The 14,303-nt window shown below is 36.1% G+C and overlaps 1 protein-coding gene across 1 annotated transcript; it reads right to left on the bottom strand.

Moving 5' to 3' along the window:
• Positions 1-8,672: 8,672 nt before the first annotated feature.
• LOC113696461 (uncharacterized) lies at positions 8,673-11,431 on the bottom strand. The gene is made up of 2 exons (XM_027215871.1): positions 9,568-11,431; positions 8,673-9,348 (listed from the first exon to the last, which is right to left on the bottom strand). The coding sequence occupies exons 1-2, from the start codon at positions 11,429-11,431 to the stop codon at positions 8,870-8,872; spliced, it is 2,343 nt and encodes a 780-aa protein (XP_027071672.1). The 3' UTR covers positions 8,673-8,869.
• Between the last annotated feature and the right edge of the window lie 2,872 nt (positions 11,432-14,303).

Raw genomic sequence — 14,303 nt, 5'->3', positions numbered from 1 at the left:
TTCAGAAATATCCCTCTGGTGAATATCAGTAATTGATTAACTTTTCTAATTTTTGGTTAACTTTCCTAGGTATAGGGAATGATTGTTGGCTTTTTCATGTGAAGTGGTCCGATTATTAACTTTAGTTCTCCATGTTTGAAATGAGGCTAGCTGATGCATGCTTTCTTTTGGTTCTTGTGTTATATTGAGTTTTTGATTTCTAGCTATAAATAAACTTGAATGTACTCCGCTATTAGTTACTATTGAGTAACCAGGGATCTGCACCTAAAAGTGTTGATTCTCGCGTAAAAAGGTAGTACTTTCTATGAGTACGTGGTCGTATAACGATAAGAGCTGAATAACCGGGCTCCTTCATCTAAAAATGTTGGAGTTCACATCAAAAGGCTCCAATTGCTAGCGACTAAGTCTTTTGTTACTATTGAGAAAAGGAAAAAAAAAAGAAAAATAGAAAAACGTGAAAAAAAAAGTTGAAAGTTGTGTTAGTGTATAATAAAAGTCAGCTTGCCGATTTATGAATTTAATATTGAGATTTTTGTTAATAGTTGGACCATTTGCTGATAAATGTTGTGCGTCATTCCTTTTTCTTAGATTAGTTAACCTGAAATTAGAGGAGTTTGTGGTTTAGAAGCTAACCGGAGTGATGTTTCTTGGACTTGACCATTGATGCTTGATATATGTTTTTCTTGGTGTCTTGGCAATATGGTAGGTAGGGCAATAGTCTTTGTCAAACATTCGGTTTGTTTGCTGTTATCATGCTTGAAAACAAGCATGGTTTAGGTGTGGGGGAAATTGATAGGTTGCAATTTTATCATTTATTTTATAATTAATTTTCCCTATTACCTGATCCGATGTGGATTAATTGTTAGATTTTACTCACTTTTGACAATTTGTATTTATTTCAGCGAGTAGAACGAAAATACCATAACAAATGTCAATTTGGCAGTTATCAAAAAAGAATTCAAGTAGCAGGCATCTAGGGACATTTTTGAAATATCAAACCGCGACCCTTCTTGGTAATTGGCCCGAAGACAACATTAAAAAGGGGAGGCTGAAGTCTTCTTTTTCCGCTCTCGGCTGGGCGGCGGACGCCGCACAGTAGCAATTAGAATAGGAACGATTGATATATGGCTGACATTGAGCACTACCTTGTTTTTTAGCTTTTGACTTTTGTCTCGTAGCTCTAGATTAGGTTTTCACTTAGACTTTTTCCATTTTTTCCGTTCCTTAGTGATTTTCTTCTCGTATGTCAGAGACCATGAGAAACCATGAATCATTCGCTGTAGCTTTGTTCTTTCTTTTTCCTTATTGAAGCGAATTGAGTTTTCCCGGTCAATGACAAAGGCTGCAATTGTTCCTTCCGCTTCGTGTGAGTGTTCCTCATTAGGGATGAACTAAATCCCTTTTTCTAGTCAAGAAACAACGGATGTTTTGGGTCGCCTAAAAATTGTGAGATCGATTTAATTTTATCTTTTTCTTTTATTTATTGGTATTTGCATATTCCCTGGTTGCAGTGCTTATGGTTGTTTAGTTAATTGATTGTCTTGGATCCGGATAATTAGTTAATTTAATAATCTATTGTCAATTGAGGTATTAAATCCGTAATTGTTTAATTGCCCTGAAATAGTGACAACTGATACGATTAGATTCGTGTTAGGGGGATACGCGGGCTAATCTGAAATAACCCTGGTAGTGCGTTATTTGGTTAGAATAGTGCTCCTCTCGTACGTAAGGCAGTTGGGAAATTAAATCTTACGGGCGTACCTAGGATTATTTCTCAATTAGAGCAGTGATTAACGGGCGTACCTTGATCACCGACACAGTAAGGAGGAGTTGACTGCCATCGCTTGTTTGGTAGTTATAACCTATTTATTGATGAATAATTGGAATTGCCCTTGCTTCGATGATCAATTAGGTGAACCATTGCTGAAGTTATTCCTTGGTTAGATCCTTAATTATCACTCATTTGATTTTAGTAATTTGTTATTTAATTTCTAGTAGTTTCTTAGATTTTATTTGATTTACTTTGATTGTCGCCTTCTGCATAAAAACACCCCCTTATCACTGTGAATTTGAAAAGAAACAATTACTCCCAGTCCCTGTGGATTCGACCCTACTTACCACTATCTACAAAAATTACTTTTAGTTTGAGTAAGTTTTTATTATTGCACAGGTGTCGACACCCTGTCACTGTTGTTTGAGAACCGTGAAATGGGAGACAATTAGCTTGTCAGTTTAGGAGACTAAAAGAAAGAATGACCTAAGTTACGACAAAAAAAGAAAAGAAGCATCAGAACTTTCTTTCTTTTGAGAGAGTCACGAGAAATCTTTCTAGCCTTCAAGATTCCTTTATGGCTATCATTACATGAAACAAATGCTGAGTTCATATTTGTCTAATCAAAAACCAAATGATGACTAAGGGTTTGTCGACAATCAATGGGCATGTTTGCATGGCTTTCCCTTGCCCACTTTACTATCATGGTTGGTTTCTGCTTCTCAACTTCTCCGGAATTTCTTCGAGTACCAACCTCTTTAAGAATTGGTGTGTACTGTGTATAGCTTGATCATCTAATCTCAAGCCAGAAATGAGGAAGCAAAAGTATGAGTGAAGCATTCGCATTGGTATTGGATGTTTGGGTTTTGGAGTAGTGATATCGGATCATGGGTGAAGGGATGGATAGGAAGAAAAATTGTAACTAAGGCTTAGCAACTTCACCGTCATGGGAGTAAAGGGAGGGCAAAATTGTCCAAAAATTTAACAAAATTATAACAGTGTGAAGCCCTAAGGTTTTCTATGGAACTTACAAAACTACATCTGCTAATACTGTTTATCATTTTCTAATAATAAAAAAATTAAAGGGAGATGGGATCTAACCTAATAAGTGCATAACATTTATAGCATAACTTAACTTTCTATTAGCCTTCTACTAATATATTTCTATATTTCCATTCATGCACAATACTTGCACGTATAGCTTTTTATACCAGAATGTTTGCTTTGGAACATATGGTTAGCTAAGAAAAGAAAAGCCAAATTAGCTAACTACATAATAATTGTTTATTTATTTTTGCATTTTTTTGTTGTAAAATAGAATTATAAACCAAGTGTCTTTTTTTGCACCTCCTGAAAATTTTTACATGTACAAGAAGTATAGTATATCCTACAATGTATGTTAAGAAGCTTGCAAGCAACCAGAAGATTTCCAAATTCCAAAAGCTAATATAAGATGGTCAATTTGTCAGCAGGGAGGCATCACTATTTCGACTATGAGGAGCAATATACACATTAATTGATAAAACTTTGCTAGCATTCATTTACAGCAGTTTACAGATCCTGCATTCAATTATCATGGCCTCCAACTTCTTCCATAAGCAGGTCAAACTGGATGGTTGGCGGCAAATGAACCAGAAGGTGGCCACCAATTTCTTCCAAAAGTATATTTGCAAGAACCATTTTAATCATCGAATCTACCAGAAACATGAGACTAGGTTTCTTGGTGAACAATACACCCAGGCAGAGGCATTCCTTGGTTCACATATGAAGAAAGGTCAAGATTACTCAAAATATCAGTTCTACTCTTAGAAGCAGATTCTGAATGCGTACCAGGTATAACAGTATCATCAACCATCTGCACACCCAACCATAATTTTTTTTTACCAACCATTCTGTAAACAACTTAATAAGCCCACTAACCCAACGCAAATGTCCACTCCACTCCAACCCAACAGCCACCTCCCCTGCCTCCTTGCACATATCAAGTCGCTGTTTTACTTGGATGCTATGGGGTACTTGATGTGCTCCAGAATTTCTTTTAGGGTCTGTTTGGTTAGAAGTAAAATATTTTCCTTGGGAAAATATTTTTCGTGGAAGTAATTTTTCATGAAAATCATTTCCCTTTCATCATTTTCAAGTGTTTGGTTAGCTTATTGAAAATATTTTTTTACTTCATTTTTCTGGTGTTTGTTTAACTTTTGAAATATTTTCACTTTTATCTCTATCTTTACTTTCTACACATTATAACTACATACTTCTTCCCATATAAAATAAGAAAATTTATCTCATTATTTAACTTTAAAAATTTTTGGAGAAATGTATATATGAATAAAAAATATCTCTTTAAACAATAAACAAATTGCTGGTCATTTAGTGTCAAATATCAATCACATGCAATGCTTATTGTAACATATATCTTACACTCTTATTGCTGGAAGTTTTTCTAGAAAAGAATGTCCCTATTATACATAATTAATTACTAGCATAGGATGAGCAGGGTGGAGTTTTTTTTTTATTTTGAATATACTAGGGGGAGGGTTGGGTTGGGTGGTACGGGGGAGGGAGTGTAAGGAAGAGGTCTTGGATTCGAGTCCTCCTGTTTACACTAAAAAAAAAAAAGAACATACTACAAGATGTTTTCAGCAAGTTTGAAACATACTACAGGCGGGATGCATGCATTTCGGAAAACAACTTCAGTAAGTTTGGAAGGGAAGTTGTTTTCCATAAGATGAGTGAAAATATTTTACATAGAAAAATGTTTTCAGTAACTTTTGTGCAACCAAACACGGAAAATTAGAAAAATATTTTTCTGAAAAACATTTTCACCCGAAACAAACGGACCCTTAATAGTACAACGTTTTCTCAAGCTATTATACACTTTAGGTTAAAAATCCAGGAAGCAATAAGGAATCACCAGCTTTTTCCTCAAAAAAAAAAAAGGGAATCACCAGCGTTTTCCTCAATTGATGAGCAACCGGGAAACTCTTTTTTTTTTTTTTTTTTTTGGGGCCATCCTAGGAGGAAGTAAAAAATTGCAGCAATCGACTTATGGGGTCATAAGCACCAAAATAGTAGCCCGCTGAATATAGGTTCCATATTTCGAAACTTGATGTTCCTGTTTTTTCTTTTCTGTGGTTGAGTTTAGTGAATTAAAACTACTAGGTGATATAATAAATTCATATGAAAATCATTCTATGTTTATATGGCAAACTAGAGATTGATAAAAACTCGCACATTTATATTAATTTTTTTTAAAAAAAGAAAGTTTGCACCATTTATGTTTCAATAATTTCTTACGTGTGAAATTCCTTTTTCTCTTTTAACTAGTAAAGGCAAATGCATGCTACATATTTAGAGTTCAAATTTTAAATGAGGTTATAGGTTAGGGATAATTTCACAAACCTCCCTTGAGGTTATGACAATTTCACTTGGCTCCCCTCAAGTTTTACAAATTACACTAACCTCTCTTGTCACAATAATATGACTATAATGACCTTCACTTAATAAATAATTCATAGTATAATGAAATGAGATTTAAAAAAAAAGAAAAAGAAACTTAACCTTTTCGGCTATCCTGTTTACAAGTTACAGCTAACGACGATTCTCTCGCTTACTAGCATTCTGTTTTCATTCATCAACCCCTTCTTCCTATAATTCGCTCTCAAATTACCACCAACCATTACCTATAATTGCAGCCAATCACACCCTACTATATATTTCTATTTCTCTTTTCTTCTTTTTGAAATTGTCAAATCACAAGTTTATTTAAGAGATTGGTCAAATTAAAAGGAAATGAAGAGACACACAATAATAATGGAATAAATAATGCAATCATTGGTCAAAAGAGGGAGAGCGTTTAAAATTGATAAATTTGCTAATTTGTCTATCATCCATCCAAAAAATCTTTTAAGATGTCAATAAGTACATTTATATTTCTTTGGGTAAAATACCAAAAACCCCCCTGTGGTTTGCCAAATGTAAACTTTACCTTTCTATGGTTTGGAAATGTACAATTTAACTCCCTGTTATTTCAACTAAAGTGAAAGTCTGACAGAAAATATCTACAATAACGGTATTTGAGTGTCACGCACCCCTGCTGAGAGTTGTGGTTGCGATAATATTTTCACTTGCCAATGATACCCTATGTGTTTCCAAACCATAGGGAGGTAAAGTGTATATTTGGCAAATCACAAGGGGATTTTTGGTATTTTACCCATTCTCAAATGCACGAAACATTCTTCCGAGGAATTGACTTATAGAGAGGCAATTTTGACATTTTCCATTCAGACATTAGTTTAGATGTTTTCTGTCAGACTTTTACTTTAGTTGAAACGACAGAGAGTTAAATTGTAGGTTTTCAAACTATAGGGAGGTAAAATGTACATTTGGCAAACCACAGGGGGGTTTTTGGTATTTTACCCTGTTTCTTTTTATGCTTGACAATTGTTGGTTGTGTTTTCGTTATGAAGATAGAGTTTCTTCTCTGTATTTAAAACGTTAACATGTTTGGAGATATAATAGTAGGCTAAATTATTTTGTTTTGAGAAAGTGTGGGCATTAGGTTTGAAGTTTGGGGTGTAATTAATTGTCAATAGAATTTTGATTTTTGGCACAATGAATTTTTTGAAGATCTCTAAAGTCATAATGATGCCTTTCCTTTTTTTAAACTTGATTAATCCCATCCATACCTAAATCTTCCCTAAGGATTTTCTTCAAGACCACAATGTGGCTCATGTAGTAGGAGTTAAACTACTTATATGGAATCAAACCATGGCATCCTATATTAAAGATTATGCAAACATAAGAACAGTTAATTGTGAGTTTGACCGTTCCATGTAACCATATGGTGAGAATATTTTTGAAGAATGGAACGAATCTTCAAAATTGAATGCATGCTTTGGGAGAAGCAATTTTATAACTATGATGCTGGAATTACTTGAGTTTAGAATTTGGAATTAGACTATTTGTTAGGTTAGTTTGTTAGTACAGTGGGTTCGGTTGAAATATGAAAGAAAGGAATTGGCAAAATAATTTTTGTTTTATTTTTATACAAAAAGGGTAGTTTAGGATTTTTGAAAAAAAAAATATAGCCTTTTGACAGGTTATCAGCCTGTGCAATAATAAAGACCTGCTCAACTAAAGTTAATTTTTGTAAATAGTGGTAAGCATGATCGAATCTACAGGGACTGGGTGTAGCTGCTTCTTTTCAAATTCACAGTAATCAGGGGGTGTTTTTGTGTGGAAAGTGCCAATCAAATAAATTCAAATAAAAATAAATAGCTAACTACAAATTAAATGACAATTCACTAAAATCAGAGTGATAATAATTAAAGGTCTAGCCAAGAAATAACTTTAGCAATAGTTCACCTAATTGATCATCGATGCAAAAGCAATTCCAATTATTTACTAATAAATAGGTTATAACTGCCAAACAAACGATGACAGTCAACCCCTCCTTACTGTGTCGGTGATCAAGGTACGCCCGTTAATCACTGTTCTAATTGAAAAACAATTCTAGGTACACTCATAAGATTTAATTCTCCAATTGCCTTACGTATTAGAGGAGTCCTATTCTAACCAAATAACACACTACCAGGGTTATTTCAGATTAGCCCGCGTATCCCCCTGATACGAATCTAATCGTGCCAATTGTCACTATTTTAGGGCAATTAAGCAATTACGGATTTAATGTCCTAATTGACAATCGATTACCAAATTAACTAATTATCCGGATCCAAGACAATCAATTAATTAAATAATCATAAGCATTACAATCAAGGAATATGCGAATACCAATAAATAAAAGAAAAAAATAAAATTAAATCGATCTCACAATTTTAAGCGACCCAAAGCATCCGTCATTTCTTGACTAGAGTGGAGAAATTAGTTCATATTTAATGAACAAAACCCATATAAAATTGAAGAGAAAGCTGCGGCCATTGTCACTGATTTTTGAGAATTCAATCCGTTCCAATCAAAAAGAGATAGCAAAGTTAGAAGAAGTGATTCTCTGTTTCACTTGGGATGACATACGGAGAAGGAAAAGAAAGTACTAAGAGTGCAACTGAAGAAAAGTCAAAGCTTTCCTAATTGCCCAGACATGTGCAGGAGGGGTCCTACCAAGAAACATGAAAAGAAAACATCAAAAACTAAGCTAAAGCTATTGCCTTTCCTCTGCAATTTCTATTTCGTCTTTAGTAGCCTCTCTGCACCGTGCCGCCGGCCTCCTTGCGGAGAGGACCTCCTGTGTGGTGCTCCAGCTCTCCCAGAAAACCTGCGCCGTCCTTGCCTTTGTAGCAATTACCAACATGGGAATAAGTTTCCCTGTTCCAAAAATGCCCCTGGATTAAGCTTTATTATTTGGACTCTTTTTTTATTAAATTGGCACTTGTTATCATATTTTCGTTCTACTCCCTGAAATAAATGCAAAATACTAAAAGTGAGTAGAATCTAACAATTAATTCACATAGAGTCAGGTAATAGGGAAAATTAATTATAAAATAAATGATAAAATTACAACCTATCACCTTTTGGCCTATATTGTTACATAAATAGTAAAAGCAAGGGAGGTAGGTGTAATTTAATAAACTTGAGGGGAGATCTCTGCAATTGTCAAAAATTTCAAGGGAGGTTTTTGAAATTATCCCTATAGGCTATGCAAGCTTGAATTTATGCAACTTATTTTTTTTAAAAATACAGCTTTGGATTGACCTGATCCTATCATTTTTGGCATGAGTTTTGTATATTTGAATCCTTAAACTAATATTTCTTTAAATCTAGACTTGGAATTGCAAATTGTTAGATTGGTAAGTGTTGCTCTGCCTAGAATTCACCTACATAAATAAAGACAAGTGATAAATTCTCCTTCGGTATAAATATTATAGGTAGGTAGACACATCGATAGAAAAATTGGATATGGCAGAGATATCCACATGAAAGTCATCCATGGTGCTTGAACTACTTGTTCATTAATGAGTACACTTTTTTTTTCATTAGCACACCAAATGGCCGTATGTAGCAGCAATCTAAGTGCTTGGCCAAGTTTCCATTTTTGCAAAGCACGATCTTATTCTGTTTCCTACCAGATATCAAAGTTGTTTAGGTAGAAACATGGATAGAAAAATTGGATGATGGCAGAGTCGCAGAGATATCCACATGGAATTCATTTATGGTGCTTGAGCTACTCCTCCCATCTGCGCAGGTTTGGTCAGGCAGTGAAAGTACTGGTGGACTAACAAGCTGGTTCACAGCAATGGCGTGCAAAGGCCTAGTTGGTTCTCGCCTGCCCACTTCAAATCGGTTCACCACTTGCTGCATTGTTGGTCGACATTTCGGGTTTGTGTTGACGCAATCCAGGGCTAACGCTGTTGCAACAGCCACATTTCGAACGACCAAATGGTTAGTCGGAGGGGGCAGACGGGCATCAAGAAGATCCTTCAACATTATTGGTTCATTGGGTTGTGATGCTATGAACGAAAGGAATTCTCGTGGATGCTCTCCAAACAGCGTTTCCAGCACCACAACGCCAAAGCTATACATATCGGACTTTTCAGTGACCGCCATGGTATAGGCTAGCTCTGCATTGACAAGTAAGTATATATTTGGATACAGATAAAGTTAATCTCAACTGGGACAACTCTAGACTTACTATTCCAAAAATAATAATAATAATCGTTTCAGTTGGAAGAATTTTTTTTCTTTTCTGTTCTTGAAAGTTAAGCCTAAAATGTGCATCAAGAAAATATGAAAAACAAGGTGAAAAGCAGAAAGGGATCTGGGATAGCAAGGTAACCTACCTGGTGCCATGTAACCAAAGGTGCCTGCAGTGACCGTTTGATTTGATGAATCAAGTTCCAAAATCCTCGCAGTTCCAAAGTCAGAAAGAGTTGCTTCGAGCTGTGAATTCAAAAGAATGTTGTTGCTTGATACATCCCTGTGAATGATTGGCGGATCACAATCGTGATGCAAGTAGGACAATGCACCGGCAATGCCCTTGATCAAATTCACTCTTTTAATCCAATCCAGTTCCACAGCTTCAGTTTCATCTCTCAAGATACAAAACAAGCTTCCTCTGTCCATATACTCATAAATCAGAAACATGCATCGCTTGTGCAGGCAGAATCCGAAGAGCTTTACAATGTTCCTGTGCCTGATTTTAGATAGCATGTCGGCTTCATTCCTAAAGCTCTTGTCAAAATTTGGATTCTCGCCTTCCAAACGGTGAAGCTTTTTCAAAGCCACTACTTTCCCACTTGGCAACCGAGCTCTGTATACAGAGCCATAACCCCCTGTCCCGATGCAATAACAGACATCAAAATCGTTTGTTGCTTTAATTATGTCTTCATAAGCCATATGTCCATCATAGTTCCATATTCTGAAAATGTCTCCGTGTTTATTGTCCATCAGCTCAAGTTCCACTTTCTTGACTTTGGTTTTGCAGAAGATATAAAGCACTAATCCGCCAATTAATGAGAACACCAAGAAGGACACGCCAAGACCTATGATGTAGTATGGGGGGTGATGTCTGTGATCGCCACAAAGAGTGGAATCGTGATGCAAGTCTGGATTGCCGACAAAATTTTCTGAACCAAACTTAGTGACAAGCTCACACGGAAGTTCACCTTCCAAAGCATTATAGGAAAGATCTAGAAATGTTAGAGAAGGTATACCGGAAAGTTGAAGAGGTATGGAACCACTTATTTGGTTAGAAGAGAGGTTCAAAGTAACTAGAGTAGTCAGATTGCGAAGGGTCGGAGGGATTTGACCAGTCAGCCGGTTGGACCCAAGGACAAGATGTTCCAAAATTTTCAAATTTCCTATTTCAGAGGGAATGGAACCATGAATTTGATTCTCAGCACCTGAAAGAGATACTAGTTTGGTTAGGCGGCAAAGAGTTAAAGGGAGGGCTCCTGAAAGATTAAGGCCACTGAAGTCTAATTCAACTAAACTCTTCAAATTTCCTATTTCTTCTGAGAGAAATCCTCCCATTGCAGGATTGAAGTGAATGTCTAGCCGGGAAAGATTTGTCAAATTAAAAAGAGCTGAAGGAATTGTCCCACTGAAGTAGTTATTGCTGAGGTTAATGGAGGCCAGATTGGACAAGTGGCCAAGAGTTGGTGGGATGCGGCCCCAAAAGCAATTCTGGCTCAAATCTAGAGTAACCAAATCTGTCAAGTTTCCGATACCTGGAGGAATTAAACCTCCAATCCAGTTCCAAGAAACATCAAGTTGTGCTAGGTGTGTAAGGTTTACTAGAGAAGAAGGGAGCTGGCCATGAAGATCGTTTAAAGACAAATTGAGATAGGTGAGTTTGGAGAGTGCACCTGTTTGATATGGGATAGCTTCGTAAAAGTTATTTCCACTGAGATCTAGTCTAACCAGGTTCCGAAAAGAAGAGAAGCTGAAATTTGTCAAGCCATCCAGAATTCCGTAGTTTGGAAGTAGTATGTCGGTAACACTACCAGCATCGTTGCAAATGATACCACGCCACTGGCAGTGGGCAGAGACGTTTCTTGCAGCAGTATCGTCTCGCCACCAGCCACTCTTGAGCAGTGCTTCAGCTTCCAATAAATTCACAGCAGACTCCTTTGCTGCTGCTGCCGCTACTGGTGCAATAGCCAGTATCATGAGAAGAACAAATCCGCTGCATACAACATCCATCGATGCTAGTACCATGAAAGACCGTAATTAACACAAGATAGATGAAATGTAAGCGCCCGCCCTGATTATGTAGTCTGGACTGAAAAACTCGCATTTAAAATGGAGTCAAGCCAGTAGTATCTTTCCAATCTGCATCATTCACACGGATTGTTAAAAGCAATGCGATATGCGCATTTTAAAAATCCAAGAACTTTCGTTTTTGTTGTTTGAGACTAGCGAGAAAGGGAGCAAATTAGTAATGTTTCGGTCTTAAAAAGTACATTTCGCTGCCAGTAATTCAATACTCTTTTTTTTTTTTTTTATCTCTTTTGCCTTCTATGGGCAATCAAATTCGTGACATGTGAACGCTAAGACATATGAGTTTAAACTGTAATGATTCTTCGTTTGCATTTCTATAGATTTAGTCCAGACATACCTAACTAGGTCTATCTGGTCATAGGCATTTAACTCACTAACAAGCGCACAGTTAAATGTTTATTAGTGTAATTGATTAAAATGTGCAACACGAAATGCAGCATTTGATGTCATAAATGATATAGTAATAATAGGTATGATGTGTAGACCGACCAGCACAATCTTGATATTTTGTCAATAATTCTTTTTTGGACACCAATTTTGAAAAGTGAATTACACGGTTATTTGTTTCTCTTGTGCATAGCATAGGTCTACATATGATCATGATCTTATATGTGATTAGTTTTCCCCAAAATGAAAATTGTTTGGTCAAATTTTGAAAGCCAAAATCAATGTTACAATAATTAGTAACGCATAAGATATACTATTCAAGTTTTAAATGCATGATGTTGCCTTTTAATTTCGTTGCTCTCTCTTAAATTGATCATGACCTTGGACCTGCAGAGGATTAGAAATAGTAATCCACCAATTAATGAGTAAACCACAAAGATTACATGCTAAGACCCGTTACGTGCTTTTTGCTGTAATCAAGAGCAGATAGACTTTGTTGCTGCTTCCGTTGCTCGCGCAGTAGCTGGTATCGGGAGAAGAACAACCATGCTACGTACAACATCCATCGATGTTACTGTACAAGACCACATGATATATATATGAAAAGACTTGCATTTAAAGTCTTAGTCAAGGTCTTTCCAATCTATATATTGTGTGGAAGAATTGCAAAAATGTGTTCTTTCTGGTCTTGATTTGATTTCACTTTTGAGAGTAAAGATCTGTCTTCACTAGAATAGAAGTTGTTGTGCGACCTTTCTTACACGTTGGTCCTCAGACTTCAGAAACTTAAATCCGAGTCAATGACTCTATTTGCATTTGGGACAGAAATATTGCTTAGTAGAGTACAATCGCCTGATGGATAACTACAAACCGTGGCGATGCTACAAGCTTATGGCTACTACAAGCTTTACAAGCCATAAGATTCAAAACCTTATGGACGCTATGTATAAGCTTTACAATACATCAGGGCCTTGGTGCTACTAGAAACAGAAAACATCAAGGCCCAGGCCTGTACCAGGAGTGTATTAAAGTCGAGTCGAGCTCGAGTAGCACCACATTCGAGTTTGAACTCGATAGATATGTGTGCTACTCGGACTCGAGCTCGATCAAGTGAAAATACCATGGCTCGAACTTGACTCGTGAAAATACCAAGGAATTTTAGTTCGCTATCCCCACCATTCTACCCTTCTTTCTTGGGCCGGTTGTGAGCGAGAAGGGATTTGAACCTCAACACCATGGTTCGTAGCCATGTGTTTTATGGGTTTTTAGTAGTTTTCCTATTTAATAATTTGTGTTTTACTTGATAATTTCTTGACATAGTAATTTCTTATTTTATAAGTCTGATTGGTTATAAAATAGGACATTAGTTGAGGTATTTTTTAAAAGAGTATCTGTAGTGTTTTATTATGATATAACTTATCAATAACAGTGTGAATTATTTATCTTCTTTTCTCCCACATAAATATTTTGAGTAATTATTTTTCTCTTCAATTTTATAACCCTACACGTATTTACTATCATTAGAATCCTAAATTTGAATTCTATAGTGTCCTCTTTAGTTTTGTGGTAAATCTAATGCCAGATCTTATAAATGTGATTAACAGTAAAAGAACAAAGAATAAAGAGAAAGTATCAGAACTTTCTTTGGCATTGTTTGAGAGTCTCGTGACGAGGGTAGAAAATTTGGTGGCACGTATATGTTGTTTGATAGGAAAAAATGACATTACAAAAAGGCTTAAATATATCTTGCCCTTCCATAATTAGATATTGGTTTTAATTCGTCTTCCGTATCCACGAAATAGACATAAAATAATCCCGAAGTCCAATTCCTGTTTGGCATACAACAACTTCTATCTTTATCTGTTATGTTATGTAAAGACAATTACACCACTAAAATATTTTAGTTTTTGACAATTTTAGCATTTTGGCACCGATAGATAAATTAGTTTACTAAATCTACCTTCCCATTTGAGGGAAATTGTCATATCATGTGACCATTAAAATAAATAAGAAAGAAGGTAAAGAGAAAATATAAAAGGAACATAAAGATCGACAAAAAGAAAACTCTTCTATCAAAATGGTGGTCATAGATTGTGTGTAAGTAGGGCTGCAAACGAATCGAGCCGCTCGCGAGCCGCTCGCGAGCGGCTCGAGCGCTCGCGAGCGGCTCGAGTCAAGCTCGAGTCGAGCTCGAGATTAATCGAGCTCGAGTCGAGCTCGAGCCAGCTCGAGTCAACCTCGAGCTCGAACTCGAGCTCAGATTATTAAGCTCGTTAGCTCGCGAGCCGGCTCGCGAGCTTGAGTATATATATTTATATATATTTTTTATTTTTATTTAATAATAAAATTACGTATATTATATATAAATATATTTTAATTTTTTATTTTCATAGCGAAATTACGTATA

Source organism: Coffea arabica, chromosome 6e, assembly GCF_036785885.1.
Source record: "Coffea arabica cultivar ET-39 chromosome 6e, Coffea Arabica ET-39 HiFi, whole genome shotgun sequence".
Taxonomy (NCBI): domain Eukaryota; kingdom Viridiplantae; phylum Streptophyta; class Magnoliopsida; order Gentianales; family Rubiaceae; genus Coffea; species Coffea arabica.
Note: the sequence above shows the minus strand (reverse complement) of the source record. Positions and strands in the feature narration are given on the sequence as shown.

Coding starts and splice junctions, on each gene's coding strand:
- LOC113696461 (XM_027215871.1), bottom strand. CDS start 11,431: ATGGATGTTGTATGCAGCGGATTTGTTCTTCTCATGATACTGGCTATT. Junction 9,349..9,567: donor CTTTGGTTACATGGCACCAG/GTAGGTTACCTT, acceptor TTGTCAATGCAG/AGCTAGCCTATACCATGGCG.